This window comes from Lepisosteus platostomus, chromosome 20 (genome assembly GCF_059453375.1).
Source record: "Lepisosteus platostomus isolate fLepPlt1 chromosome 20, fLepPlt1.hap1, whole genome shotgun sequence".
Lineage (NCBI taxonomy): Eukaryota > Metazoa > Chordata > Actinopteri > Semionotiformes > Lepisosteidae > Lepisosteus > Lepisosteus platostomus.
In genome coordinates, this window is record NC_142630.1 from 9,193,207 (window position 1) to 9,208,988 (window position 15,782).

The 15,782-nt window shown below is 34.9% G+C and overlaps 1 protein-coding gene across 2 annotated transcripts in view; it reads right to left on the bottom strand.

Moving 5' to 3' along the window:
• The window catches only part of bean1 (brain expressed, associated with NEDD4, 1), a 45,523-nt gene extending 41,451 nt beyond the window's left edge, over positions 1-4,072 (bottom strand). For both annotated transcript variants that reach the window (XM_088613854.1, XM_088613853.1), the window contains exons 1-3: positions 3,409-4,072; positions 1,697-1,771; positions 990-1,118 (exon numbers count right to left, since the gene is read on the bottom strand). In XM_088613854.1, coding sequence (XP_088469980.1) covers positions 990-1,118; positions 1,697-1,771; positions 3,409-3,433 — 229 coding nt within the window. In that variant the 5' untranslated portion in view covers positions 3,434-4,072. The remainder of the gene's footprint in view (positions 1-989; positions 1,119-1,696; positions 1,772-3,408) is intronic.
• Between the last annotated feature and the right edge of the window lie 11,710 nt (positions 4,073-15,782).

The window sequence follows — 15,782 nt, forward strand, 5'->3', positions numbered from 1 at the left end:
ATAAAATGTGCATTGTATTTTAATTTTATACATTATTTTCTGACATACTATTATACTCAATTTCCTTGGTTAGATTACTATTTAATTGTTTAAACAGCACATAAATGAACAAGAAGTGTCTCCATTTTGTTTTATCCTGTGAAATTGTTTCAAAGAACCTGATAAGAACATAAGATAACCTCAATATAATTTCATACCCCTAAAATCTCTCAGCACCCAACCTGACAGGTAAAATATTTACAAGAACTAATTCTGCTTCTACTGTGGCTGGAATTTTTTTTTAATATCTGACAGAGAATGTAACAGTGAGAATATCACCATTAAATACATGGCAGACAAAAAACTATGAAACATCAATGAACATTATCACTTCATTAAGTTCACACACAGAACGACTTAGCAATGTTTTTTAAAGAGGCAACACCAGTGTGCCACTGCTGTAGTCCTACAGAAAGTCTATAGTTGAAAATGTGAGACTTTTCCAGGAAAACTACAGTAGATCACAAAAACATGAGAAATTACAGGTAAATAATTAAAGCTCTAAATAAACCTGCAAAACAACATACAGTACAGTGCAAAGCTTGTGCCACTGTCTTTATGTATAATGCCTATTTAAAATCCCTTTAAAAAGTTTTAGTGAAAAAATATATTTCATTTATATTTTCCACACATATTCTCTGTTCATTCAATGGAGCTTTATACATTTGTAACAACTTTCAGGAATAGAAATAAATTCTGCTCTGAAGCAAAAAACTTCCCTTGCTAATGTTTAGATGAAGGAGGACCTTATATTCCTGGATTCTAAGTAACTGAGATGCACCAGTCATTTTATGCTAACAAGGGTAGTACTATCACAGCAGATTAGTCAGAAAGTTATCATAATGCTGAAAAGCAAAAGTAGAGGTGAATGAAAGCTGACCAGATAAAACGCTAATTTTGAGTGATAACATTTTATTAGGTGACTAGAGTGGTATTGAAGTTCCTCTTACCTGAGCAGATCAATTTCATCAACATGTACTCCCTGCCACAGTCCTTCTTATAGTAACATCTCAGCCAGTTAACAAGGCAGTTTCCAAACCTGAGCTCCTCCTTTTGGCAGAGAAGAGTGATTTCCTCATCTGAGAGAAAAATAAGGATCAAAATGACAGCAGCCCTGTTGTTCCAAGACCCAAGAATGGCTTGCAGCACATCAGCTACCCATACAGTTCTGTATCCATGTGCTTTTACAGTATTTGGCTATAGGCTCTGAGAAATATTACAGATGAATGCTGTGTGCTTTGAACGTCATGTGTGCTTTATGGCATGTAGAATTAAAGGTGGTACTTGAAGGCATGTAATTCACTATTTTTGATTGTGTTAAAATTATCATACAGATGTGCTTAATATTATTATATATGATAAATATAAATTATAATAAAATATTAAAATGTATTTTAATATTAAAATACCATGTGGGTAACAAGAATTTGCAGTCAATCTGATTGGTCCCTTTTTTTTTCTTTGCAGACACCAATGGCTGAAGCCCCAGCTGCTTACAGCAATTTAAGCGTGACTCTTCCTGCTCTTGAATTTCTTTAATTTGGTGTAAAATAAGAAAGACAAGAGCTAACAGAGATGCAGCAGGATCCCTTGCATTTTCAAAGCAGTGGTGCATTAACTCACGTTAGGCATCACGGAAACCACAAGGATTACTTACAGGCTTTAGAGTAGTTCCTGCCAACTTCAATTCCACTTGAGCTTCCAGCGACTAAGGGGACATGGAGAAGGAGAGCTGGAAAAAAAAAAGCAAACACGAAAAAAACCTCACTAATCACATTTTGTGCTCCTGCCAGCTTTGTTTTACTGTAACCAGAGTGTTTCCAGTTCTACCTCTGACAGCTCTGGAGTTCATGTGACATTTCATTTCAAGCACAATGGGGAAAACACATATATCAGCTGAATTCTGGATTTGTGTAGCACTCATTAGCATGTTCTTGGATAGTTTTCAGCATGTTGTTTAGTTGAAGTACACTCATATGTTGGAATACCTTTACATTCACCAAGCCTTCAATATTCAATACAAAACAACAGCATAAATCTAATTTCAGCTCAAAGATGACAACAATACACTTGTACTTGACTGATTTGTACCATGAGAATCATCATTTCAGCTTGTTGCATGTTTGGCTGAAAATCACATTGAACAGTACAATGCAGCAGGACGTGCAGAAATACCCCTTTAGAAATTATAAACTTTATCAGATTTAGCATTTGTTTAATTAACTACATTTTCATTTGACTTATGTAGGTGTGAGCTGTAATTTCATTACACATTACTTGTGTAAAATACTAAAAAGCCACTTCCATTTCCCATGTTTCTCTTTCTGTTTACTTTACAGTATTTGTGGACATGAGTTTTGGAACCACAGCTGGTTATACAGTATACAAGTCCGTCTCTTCATTTCTCAGGGTGCACAGTGGTTATAATCTCAGAATGCCAGAGCTCTACAGCCATTTGGAAGTATAATTTTTCATGAAGTTAGAGGAACCTGCCATAGCAGAGGAATGTAAAGTGCTTTCTTGTTCTCCCCTGAGTTCAAGTGCTGATTGTAAAGTAATTTTGCAAGAATATCTATTAAAGGCACTAGAAATCATTTAGGAGCACTCTGCCTCTTTCAATAGATTCAGAAAAAAATGTCAACAGCTGTGCTTTCCCATCAATCTAATACAGGAATAGTGCTGCTGTTCATTTTGGGCCTACCCTTCACCAATATATACAGTATAAATGTATATATGTATATTACTTTGCATATAATTATTGTACATTATCCTTAATACAGTATGCTACAGTGTATATAGCCACAGAAATGCAATATTAACCAAGGAGGAAACAATCTCATCTGAATAAACAGCACTAACAACAATAAAACAATAATGAATTAACTATAACTAAACATAACATGTGCATGCAAATAAATATGTATGCAAATCATTTCAGTCTTCGCATAACTGAAAGTGAAATACATTGAAAACCTCCAACGAATTCGAAATACAAATTAGCTAGGTTAAATACGCAATTCGTAGAAAACCTTCGTCAGGTGAACTTCACATTCGAAATCTAGAGACATCCACTGCTTTTCATATCTATCGGGCTAAAGTAAAACACATTTCAAATTCAAAGAGCTTTATTGGCATGACCGAGGAATTACATTGTTGCCACAGCAGAAACAAGTAACAGAACATTTACAGTAAAGATAAGCAAAGCTGAAGTGCCTCACAAGGTGTGTAAGGTAGCAAACAGCACGATCTAAAGCCGTGATATTTAAAATATCAACTAAACCTTAAAACTAACTCACTGTAACATTCTCACAAACAGCAGAATTTTACGTGTAAACTACACTAGAGCATACTGCATAAACACACACATACCTGAGGAAAGGTAGAATATCCCCATGCGGTTCAGATGCGTTTATGTCCCTCAGTTTGACATCACAAACTCGCTAAAGAAAGCTTTTCTTCAAATTCTCAGTTCCGGTGCGGGTCATGGTTAAGAAACCAGATAAAACAAATAGCAATGGTTTGATCTGTTGCGGCTAAACCTAAATACACCTCCTGAAATCTCGTTTCCTTTGGAGACCAATTGCCATCGGTCAGTAAACTGCAAATTAAGGGATTCAGCCCTTTGAATAAAAAATCGCGTTTTTTCACATCCCCGCAGCGAAGCGCTTTAAAGATAATCTTATAATTCAGCATCTAGAGTTATCTCTTCGCTGTTCTCCTATTTCAATCTTCAGGCTTCTTTGAAGTAAAAAACATACATTGATCTGAAGCGCCGCACAGAGAGGTTGCTCTGTCTCCGTGTGTTTCAGCGGATCGCTCACGGCAATCTTCTGTTCTCCAAATTACAAAAGCGTGATCCGTAATACTGTTGAAAGGTGGTCATGTGCCGTCACGGCCGTGTTTATAGACGTACTGTATAGGGATAGCATAATTCATGCAACAAAAAATATCACAGGTGAAATCTACAGTACATTTCGAGACGAGACGCGCACAGAAATGTCACCTGTTATGTCTGCTCAGACAAGACGCCCAAATAATAAATGACTGTCTTTTTTTACGGAGCAGGTAACAAAGTAACAAAGCACTCGTTGAATCGAAAGTTTCTCCAGCATGATTTTTTTTTACCAGGCAATAGATTAGAAACGAATTGTTAACCTATTATCGTTAAATACCATGATTTATATTTAAAAATTAGTGCTTGAGTGCTAGAATAGACATTATTCACTTAAACCCCAAGTGTAAGAATCATAGGAAAAAGTGTTTCCAGCAATAATTGAAGCTGCAAATTAAACAGGGTAAACAAATACACTATATATTGTGTTGTATGCAGGTAGCAACTGCTGTATAAAACTCTGTTACAAAATCATTTCAGTTTAATCCAGAGTGTCAATATTCCAAAAAAATCTGATGGTTTAGCATCACTGAATAAAGGGACTTGCAGGTTTGTAGGCCCTAAATAGCAAACATGCAGCTGTATCATATGCTGTTAGAAAGACAAAATACAGGGTGAAAGAATAAGTTCAGAATCCATCCCAATACAATCCAGCTTCTGTTTGCCTATATGCACACACAACGTGGAAATAGGTAAGTGTTGATTAAACTTCAAATGTTAATGTTCTTTAATATCCAGGGTGTGGCTGCACAGCTCCAGGAGAAGAGATGCACTTAAACAGTAGACCGAGAGCAAACGAACACCTGATTAATATTTATGACTCTGTGAAAGATTAAGATGTATTTATTCAGAGCTCTATTTTAAATTATCCAAGAAGGTAAAAAGAAGAAAGGAATACAGAAGCCGAAGGAGTAATGCAACATGACGCAGTAAATAAAACATTGCACATGAAGAAATTGAGCAGCTAACCTCTGTTTCCTGAGGGACATAAGGTCTCTTATGTAACCTAAAGTCACTGCAATCTAGTAAAGTTGTACAACAAATATTTCAGTACAAAAGAAATGTAGGTTGGGAAATGGCTTTTCTTTTCCAGTTTGACATTTATTTTACTTTACAGTAAAAGGAAACAATAAAGACTGTTAATTAAGAGAAACACTTTTGAGTGTCTGTACCTTGTATGTTTTTGCTCTTATAAAACATAGGCTTATATCATTTTCATTCTAGGTTGTATCACTTTTCTTGTTATGTTGTTCTATTAAAATAAATAGGTATATTATAAAGGAACTAGGTGGCACAGTGGCTAATATTGCTTAGCATTGCTGCTTTGCAGAACTGGGACCCTGGGCTCTGTTGCAGAACTGGGGTACAAACTATACAGAGTTTGTTGTCATGTTCTCCATGTGTTTATATGGGTTTCCTCTGGGTGCTCTGGTTCATACTGGTAGGTTAATAAGCTTCTGGGAAACTTGGCCATGGTATGAGTGTGTGCCTGCAGTGGACTGATGTCCCGTCTAGAGTGTATCCTGCCCTATGCCCGTTGGTTGCTGAGTAAGCTCTGGCTCCACTGCAAGCCTGAACTTGAAGAAGTGATCAGAAATGGGTAGATGGATGAAATTAATGAAGTAGATTTTAGGTATGAAAGAATTGTTGGATACCTGTAGAATTGCAGTATTATAGGTTATATGATCTATATAAAATGTATTCTCCCCTACTTAAAATATAAACGTTCTGTTGACTGTATTAACAATAAATGGATTGGAATTGTTCATTTGTTTTTATTTGATTGCCAGACATCTTCCAGTTTCCTTTTTACTCCTTTATAATTTGTGATTCTGTGCAATAGTTCAGCGATAGCAATGCAGACACTACATTTTTCCAATTTTATAGTATAAAAAATAGTATAATTGCAGTTTTAATTTAATCCAATTGAACTGACACAGGAAGGAACAAGCACAATCAATAGTTTGTAACAACTTTCCAAGGCTAAGGTTAATCTATTCTATTAGGATCAATAATTTTGTTCAACATGCTTAATTGACTGATCCTGCAGCGCAAAAGGAAGAGAGACAAAATCGTCTATAGTCAGTGCTCTACTCTGCAATGTTGCTTTGATATGACAAGCAATGCAAAAAAGTGTTAAAAGGGACAGCTGTGAATCATGTTATTAATCGACTAGTTGTTAATAGCTGATTGATAAATGTTTAGGTTGTGTGTTATCAAAGACAAGAATAATGATTTATTTTGCATGTCAAATTTCACTGTTCAATTTTAAATTGCATGTGAGCAGTGCTGGAGAGATGACACTGTCAATCAAACACCTTAACACCAGAATATTTTGTCTGTTTTGTATTGCCACATTAGGAATCTGAAGCATTTTTGATCTGTTGTATTTGTTGATTTAAACTATACATCTCTATGTATTTCACCTATTCAGAATGCAGAATGCAAAATGTCTTTTTAAGACTTTCCATTTTTCAAATCTAAAATATGCAGTCTGCACAATATGTCCGAGCAATGACACCACCATTTATATTAGAAATTTCATTTTTTTCCAATCAGAAAGCTTCTGGCCCACCCTAAACTTTGTTCTGCAATTGCAAATGGTTATTTTCCATTATCTGCTCTATGGGTATCCCTACACCAGTTTATGTGAAAAGAAAAGCAACCACCTGGAGAAAAAAGAAACCTGAAGGTGACAGGAGCATTGTATGCATTGTATTGTATGTAGGCATAGTGTCTGTCGAAATGACAGGATGCTTTAATTAATACAAGTGAATTCAAAGCAGAAAGATAAGCCTTTAAAAGAAATCACCACCATGATCATTTTTAAAAAGTCTGTTTTGCTTATTGACCTTCTCTGAGTTTTATCTTTCCGTTTAAAGAGCTCTTTTGTTAAATTTCCATTTCTGATAAACAGATTTCTGCTGTGTGTTCAGCTTGACACCCTGGGTAGCTGGCGTCTTGATCTGCAGGGCACAGCATGATTCATCAATAAATATTTTATACTGCTAAACGTTGTGAACATCAGTAGATTTCGGCTTTTCCTTGCCCTCTGCCTTCATAAAATTAAAGGGCATTAGGGAGTAAATGGACGTACTATAGCAAAGGTAAAATGACAGAAATATATTTTGCCACATTTTTGTATTTTGGTTATGTGTAGTTGTATTAAAAATACATGAAATGCAATATTCAATAAAAGAATTAAAAGTTATAAGATGGAGTTTGTAACAAGTTCGTGAGGAGTGATGACAACCAAATGATACCCTTCATCTCTGCTACTCTTAATTGTCATCCTCCATGAGGCCACTTATCAAAATACTATAAAAATCACAGCAAGCTCCTCTCTTCCTCTCATTTTCTTCCTTTTGCTTACCTCCCCCGACCCCATCTTTACCTTTACAGCTTTATCGTTATTTTGGGAAATTTCACTCTGTGTCGAGTCCTGAAAGCCCAGTGGTTGGCCAGCAAGTAGGTTAAGCCATAACTTTTTCTGCTTAACTTTCTCAATCAACATTCAGAACACATGTTCTGACTGGGTGTCGTTATTCCTCGTAAAGTCAGTTTCATGGTTACAGCAGGGGGCTCTACACCGTTTTATGTTTCCCTTGATAAAATATGAATTTTCTTTCTGTCAGTCTCCACCTAAATTACATCTGGAAGTGTGTGCGTTACATTCTTTGCATAGTAATGATAATTTTGTCTGACTATAATTTGTATTGTCTGCAGTATTTTATTTTGTTTGTGTATGTTTTTTTTTCATTTTAAAGTAAAACAAGGACTAGATCTTGTGTGGGTGTCAGCTGGAGGGAAAGCAGGGGAGGTCTGAAGAAGAATATACCCCTTATAGATTTATTGTATATACATGTATATGCATTGCTGTTTTCATATTGATTGTGTTTTGTTCCAAATGAGAGGAAATACAATTTATACTAGATGTGTGGGATACAACTTCACTTAACATTTTGAACAATAAGAGCATCTGATTTCTTTTGGCTCATTACTGATTTATTTATACATTTGCTAATAGTTGGTGCAGAAGCTGGCCAGTTAAAGGGTCCCATCTGTGCTGTGGGTAATGGAGATGGATTGGACTGGTTGCTGGGGAGCCCTGAGGACACAGGAAGAGGCTATGGCTCATCACTTAGCAACCACAGTTTTATCTTATCTTGGGAATTTGGAATCTGGACATACTGTCCTTTCCTCTCACCTCCTTCTTTGTTCACTGGCTGTACTGTATATATAATATAAAGGATTTTCGGTTTCCAGTTTAGAACATTTTATAAAGCAAAAATCAGTTTTGCAAACATCAGCAACCAGCAACTGTTAGTTGAAAAAAAAAAACTTTTAGCTGGGGACTTTACTGGAGGTTATTCTTAGTGGAAAAGGTGTTTTAATGGATATTCTGTAATGATTCAAATAATGAATCTAAACATTCTAGGGAGAATTCTGCTTGTGCCTTATGATAACAAAGACATAAAAATGTTACTGTTATTTTTTGTAGTAGCAACAGCTATGACAATGACAGTAGAAGTCTTGTTAAATTGTAAGCAAACAACACATTTTTACAATTAGTTTTTCTCATTTCCTTATTTTCTGGCTACAGTTAAAAAATCTTCTTTAATAATAATAACAAATTTATTATTAAACATACAGATAAATGTTTCTTTTGTCAGGAAAGTACAGTAAATACAAAAGTAAAAACATTCTCAATAAAGAACTTAGGAAACATTTTGATCAGGGTTTGAGAGATAAGAAATAAGGCAAGGCATTCAACCGATTTCTCAGAAATTCAAATGATTTCTCAACAAAGAAACCCACACAGAAACTTACAAAACATACAAACAGTACAGGTACATATTCCATTAAAAATAAATAACATTACACAACAGGCATCAATCCATATATATTAATTTCATACCAGTCGCACAGGAATCAGTACAGAACCTTGTAAATTTACTCACTCACAATTTCACTAAGTCCATATAATTACCCCTTCACATTTGTGCATAAACCACTGATTGAACTCGCCCAAAAACCTTTAAAACATTTGTTTGAATGCATCTGTTGATATTCTTTTTGCAGAATATGTGAAGAATCAAAGGAAATGCTAACAGTTAGACAGTTTGGAAGTTCTGCTTACACTAAGAATATCTTAGAACACATCCTCAAGAGTCTGGACATTACACAGAAAGACTTTTATAACAGATGGTTATTCCATACTGCATTACACGTTGTATCACAGAACCGAAAAACACGAACAGAATCTGACTACTATTACCATTAACCCATAACCAAGAAAGTAAGTAAATTTGCTCTTCTACTGTATTACAAATAAACTCAATTTGTGCTTTCCAAGACAGATTGGCATCTTTGTTTATTCCCAGGACATTCTTCATGTTCAAGACCAAAGACAAGTTCTTCAATTTCTCTAGTATTATTAGTATATAGAAATGGTATTAGAGATTAAAATCAAGGAATTCTCCTTCTGCTCACACCATGCAACCAAACCACTATTCCGATAAGGAACAAGTACCAGGTTTATTCTATGCTGTAAAGAGAAGAAAGAAAACACAACATTTTGGACGTGGAGCCTTCTTCAGGTGTGATATACAATAGGTTTGGGTCATCATTATCATTCATCAGAGAAAGTAAAGTGGAATTATCAGAACCTTTGATTAGGAATTGGTTTGTACCTGGCTACACAATTTATCTGAATAGATAGTAAAGATCAATGGTAAACTCACACATCTCTGGGTGCTCCTTAGTTAGTTACATCGAAATAAAGGATATTATTAACTTTAACTTGCTGAAATCTTCTTGTTAGGATTGAACTGTGCCAAATATCACATATGGATTGATCTGTAACTGGACCATTTGTGATAATCAAATTAATGGTTGGATTGTGTTAAAGGCTTTTGAAATGTGAAGGGATAGCACCCTAGCATGTTTTACTTTTGTCCAAATGCTATGAAATAAGGTCAGTCAGGGTAAATACATAATCTTCTATACAGCACCTCTGTTTATAAGCAAACAGAAATGGATCAAGTTTTCAATTTACTGACTGAGATTGTGAAACAAAATCCTTTCCAACATTTTGGTCAAAACTGCCATAAGTGCAACTGGCCTAAAACCATTGTGTTGTCTTGGAATTATGTTAATGTTCATTCTGTTGAAAGTATATCTTTATTCCTGATTTTGACCTAATAAATAACAAAAAACTGTCATGAACTGCCCTGAATGCAGAGGATTTCTTGAGGACGCACTGAAACTAAGGGTCTTAAGCGTTTAGGATGATAACAGAACACATTTTGTTACACAACTAATTGTGGAGTTTTCGAAGAACTGCTTGAGTTTTCGAATCTTGAAGATATGCTATTATAAAATCCTTACATCGATAAGTTACTAAAAGTCTAATCAAAATTGTCACTGTTGCTCTAACTAGTTACAGGATATGTTCACATATCGTGAAAGATTCTTGCCCAGGAAGCATGAAAACACAGAGAGCCAAGAGTAGCGAAGCAGCAAAGCACTTACCTCTGATAGTCTTTTGGTTTCCACTCCATAAGTCAAGCAACTCAAGCAGTGAAGTGGAAATCACTAGTCACTTAAGAAAAAAAACAAAGGGGTGGTGATAATGTTTGCATGGGGTTGTTTGAAAGTAATTTTATTTCCTTTATTGTTTTGTCTTTTTAAGCTAAAAAGTCTTCCTTAAACACAGCACAGTAGGTCTTACTGCATCATTTAACTGTTGTGGCTGAGCAGTGTACTTAGCATATGTATCAGTACTTAATAATGACAGAATGGGCCAAGATGTATTAATGTATTTAGAATTTTAATTATTCTTGTTAGTTCACTTATTACTTCTATCACTGTTTAAACGATAATCTAATGTAATTGGTTCCTCTTTTATTACAGACGTACTATATGAATTAGGTTTTGTGGAAGTTTAATGCAGGCAGGCTTGGAGGTTAACCATATGTGGTACCCATCCTACAAGTGTGTGAGGGGTCAAATGTAGGTTGGTAGCATGCCTTTTATTGGAAATATTCCATTAAACATGGAAATTCTCCACCTGGGACTTAGGGACTTGCACAAGGAGTAAAATCCTAGTAATGCCTTTGAAAGGTAGGAGTACAAGGTTACTCACAGGGACCAAGGAAAATCGACCAAATGGCAAATCGATTTACTAAAGAAAGGGACAGAGAAACATAATGTTTACCCCCCTCCCCCCCAGTACAGAGTGAATTACAAAATTTTACATGGCTGATAATTTGCTCATTTATATGGATTACAGAGCAACTTCAAGGTCCAAAACCTTTTACCAATTTGTTTCTTTATGAGATCTGAAACATAAGTCAGAACAAGCAGGCTCTTCATGTCTAAATAAGTAATCAATTTCTGATTTTAATAATTTATCTTACTATTATCATTTTTGTTATTGTTCTTAAAAGGAGTGAGAAAAATTCAGTTTGATGAAACTGTGCTGGGAGGGATTAAAAGTAGCAATATCAGTAGAAGGCCCCTCTGCTGCTTGGATAACCTTCATTTGTCATTTGCTCCTGTCAGTGTCTTAGAGAGATTAAATCAAATCAATTCTTGGTCAAAAGCCATTTGCAAGCATGTAACATCCTGTAAGAAACTGAAGAATGTAGGCCTGAAAAAAGATTATTCAATTACAGAGGGCCATATGGTATGTGTCCACATAAATAGGTTTGTGTATGCAAAGTTGCTCAAATTACGTTGATATGTACTTCATCTGGATTAACATTTTGATGCTTAAACTAAAATAACAGTGATTACAATATTATTATTTATTAATATTAATGTCATCATTGCTACTGCAACAGGGCCTTTTGTAAATTAATTCCATGGTTAACTCTTACTAGGAATACGGAGCCTTCTGTGAATGGATAGTTTCTAACATAATCAAGTACCCAAATTTAGCTTTAATTCTACATGAATACTGAAATTATCCTAATGTTACTAAGTTAATGCAGGCATTCTTTATATGTATACAGTATGACTTCCCAAATTTGAATATTTACAATGATAGAAATTTCAAATAACAAAGAAAAGAGAACCACAAGGGTTTTTAAAATAAATGTCAGAGTTTGATGAATGAGCGATCCTTCTCAAAGATGAAAACAAGCAAAACTCTCAGCTCTGCAAACACAGGAAATGTGTTTGCTCTGCATTCCTTTTTGTCCTATGAAAACATGGATACTGTAGCATTTCACCCATTCATTTTTACTGTGTTTGTCAAGTGAACCACCATTTTGCCCCTTTTAACTGAAAAGCCAGTCTTTAAGCTTTAAAAATGTTCCTTAGGAATCAGTTTGTATTTTCAAAGTAACAAACACAGTTATGAAGAATTCTTATACTTGTTGATAATCTGAAAGGCAACAGCTTTAAGGAATACGTTTTTTTTTTTTCATTCTTTCATGTAAGAATATGCTTTATATCAATGTTTAGTCAAGTAAATGACAAGAACAATATACCAAACATGGAAGAAGTTCGAGTAGGTGGCTGCGTCACCATGCGTAGGCTGCAAAGGAACAAGTAGAGGTTTATTCCATGCTGTGTCACACCTGAAGTAGGCTCCACAACAGAAACCCTGTTTTAAAGATTTAAAAGAAGCTACTGTACTGTATATGAATCACTATTTTGCTACATTACGATGCCTCTGCCAGCATATCAATAATAATTGTTCATTTTGCAATCCATAAATAAATAATTATTTTTATTGGGATAAACTATTATCACAGATGTGCATATAAACCTTTACTGTTACTTTTATAGAATCATAAAATAACTTGAATTTCAGGAGGTTTCTTAGAAACAACACCCATTCATAATGGCAAGTTATTACAGGAATAACTTCAGATTTAAGGCAAAACAATACAATAAAGCAAATATTTAGGGTTCAGGAAAATTCACAACAATTAATACAGTACATTGTGGATTAATGTTCAGGTTCCTTTTTTTTGGAAATTAAACAGAAAAATGCCAGATGCATTGTGTAAACTAGAGCATCACATGGAGAAAAGTTATTGGTATTAAATGTGAAATGCTATTATAGGAAAGACATCTATACTGTAGGATACCAGACTGACAATAAAATGATACTAGCTGGGGCTGAACATTCCCTATAACTCTATTTGTATGATAATGGTCATTGAACAGTCAGAAAAAAGATGGAAGCTATGGCTAGAAACACATCATTAAACCCTTTTTTAAACATATAATTTAGTAAACGTTTATGGGGAATTTCTAGGAAATTAGTGCCAAAAGCAATAAGCACTGGACTTTGCAGAGTACACTGCTTAAGGAAACATCTGCTGCTAAAACAATAATCTGTCCAATATAAGAAACCTTTTTCTCTTTTTTTGGAAATTTCATAGATCATATTTATTTCAGGGACCAATGATGTGAATTGCTAAAAGTTCTGAAAACCTCTAGAGGATTAATCTTTGAATGCCCGTGGTTTAAAGAGCAGTGACAAAGTTAACATATTTCTTGAACTTATACAGCACATACAGTATTCAGAGAACCCTTTGAATCTCTTTTTGGATGAAAAGTAAATCCTATTGTGTCATGATATTTGTGAAAGGTCAGCGGGAATTTTTGGGTCATATGGAACAGACAAACAGAACAATGTCTTTGTCTCTCTGTACTCTCATGTGATTGGAGAAACAGAATTTTCCTAAGTGTATAACAAACCTGTAATAGCCCAGTACAGAGATTAAAATGGCACAATAACCACCACCATTAATTTCACCATTAGCTCGGAGTTGTTTGTGTTTGGGTTATTCATTCTCAGTCTGAGAAAGTATGGGTACCAATCTATGGGTCCAGAAAATGGTAAGTTCAGATCAGTCATTCAGCTAAATTAAGTATTATTTTAATAATTAATTTAACAATTCTTATACTTCGGCAGACCCATGAAACTAAAACTGTAAATCTATTAGTTTAAAGAATATAACACTACCACTGTTTTGTGTTGCAATACTTTCTCTCTTGTTATTTTAAGTTTTATGCTTTGCATTTTAGACACAATAGTGATGTAGTCCCCAGATGTACAGATGTTTCCTGTTAATAACTTAAGGAAGCAGTAATATTGTAGCATGGCAATTCAACAGCATTCCAGATGTTTTTTACTGCACATATGTTTGTTTATAAAGAAAGGCACATGCAAGGAAATTCAAATATTTAACGTTGCGAACTGACCTGAAAATTCAAGTTTTTTAATTAATTTTCTCAAGGCAAACGAGGACATAAATTTGAGGGCAGGAGTCTTTTGAAGCAACATCTTAATTTGTTGGAATGGACTATATTGTGCAAATGGGTACTTTGAAATTAATAAAGATGCATTGTCTCAGAGTAAGTTTTTTAAATTTATTTGTACCAACCGATTTCTTTAAATTGCTGATGAATGTACATTTTTCTAGTCAGAAGGTGAACATAAACGATGAATTTGGAAGACTGATTCTGAAATATGCCCTCATCTGCTTGGTCCCAAGGTATGACCTCTCAAGAGAGTGACAAGCCATCTCATATTTTTTAATCTGTAATGTCACACTTAATAATACAAGTCAGGATGAAACTTCAACATAGCAGTTGTGGCATGAACAATTCCCTATGTGAGGATACTTGGGCTCTGAATAGTCCTGTTTCAGCTCAGGCACTAGGTCTTTCTTTGTTCCGGTGTCAAACCCAACCCGCATACAGCTTTACTGATGATACAGACCACAGGGCAATGGTACATATTGGTTTAGGGAATTGCTAACATGCTAAATACATTTAAGAAATACTTCTGCCATGGTTTAATTAATTAAAGCCAGATAATAAACTATTTCCTTTTTTCAGTTGTTTGACTGAAACAAGAAAATGTAAGCCACACTGAAGTTAACTGTTTTTCCCCATATACTGTAAATGTGTTTAAATGCATCAAATCAGCATTGTTCTCAATTTTGTTATATAAGATCATGTAACAGTTTACTTGCAATACTTGCAAATCAAATGTGCAGTCTTTGTAGTCCATTAATTGATCTCTGCCCATGCATGTAAAAAGGAAGCTTTAAAAGTGAAGGTATTTAGTGGGGACACGGGCTAAGCCCAACAGTCGTTGACAGCTGCAGTCAGTGTTTTGCCCTTAGCCGAGTGTGACTGGGCAGCATATAGTTGGTCAAGCATCACAAGCTGATCTTCCAAGCGTGTACTTGGCCTGCTGCCATTCGCACAATGGAATATGGTGCAAAGCTATGACAAAAACAAGTGAGAGAGTATGAACTGTCCTGTTTTCTACATATCAATGTGACGAGTTAAAGTGGTGAACTGACTGGTAATCTGTTTGCTGTATATAGAATGCTGCTTGAATATATGTGAACCCTTATTCTTTCATATGACTTAGACAAATTATCTTTAAAAAACTGTTATCTGAACTCCAAAATTTAATGAAGGTAACAGGACAAACATAATGGACATGCATAAAATACAGTATATATAGTTTCAATATTTATTAAATAAAACGTATTTGTGTGCAAAAGTAAGTATTAAAACTTTTTTAATTTAATAAGCAGCGGCACATCCTTTAGCAGTAATATCAGCAGCCAAACATTTCCTATAGTAACTAATCAGTCTCTCACATCTACTTTGAGGAATTTTTGCATATTCTTCCAAAACGTCATGTGCTCCAGATTTGTTGATCTGCCCACTTTAGGTCTTGCCACAACATTTCTGTTGGGTTGAGATCTGGACTTAGATTTGGCCATCCCAAAACTCATTTTTTTTTCCCTAATAATCCATTCCTTTGGAGATTTACTGGAATATTAAAGGTCATTGTTATGTTGGA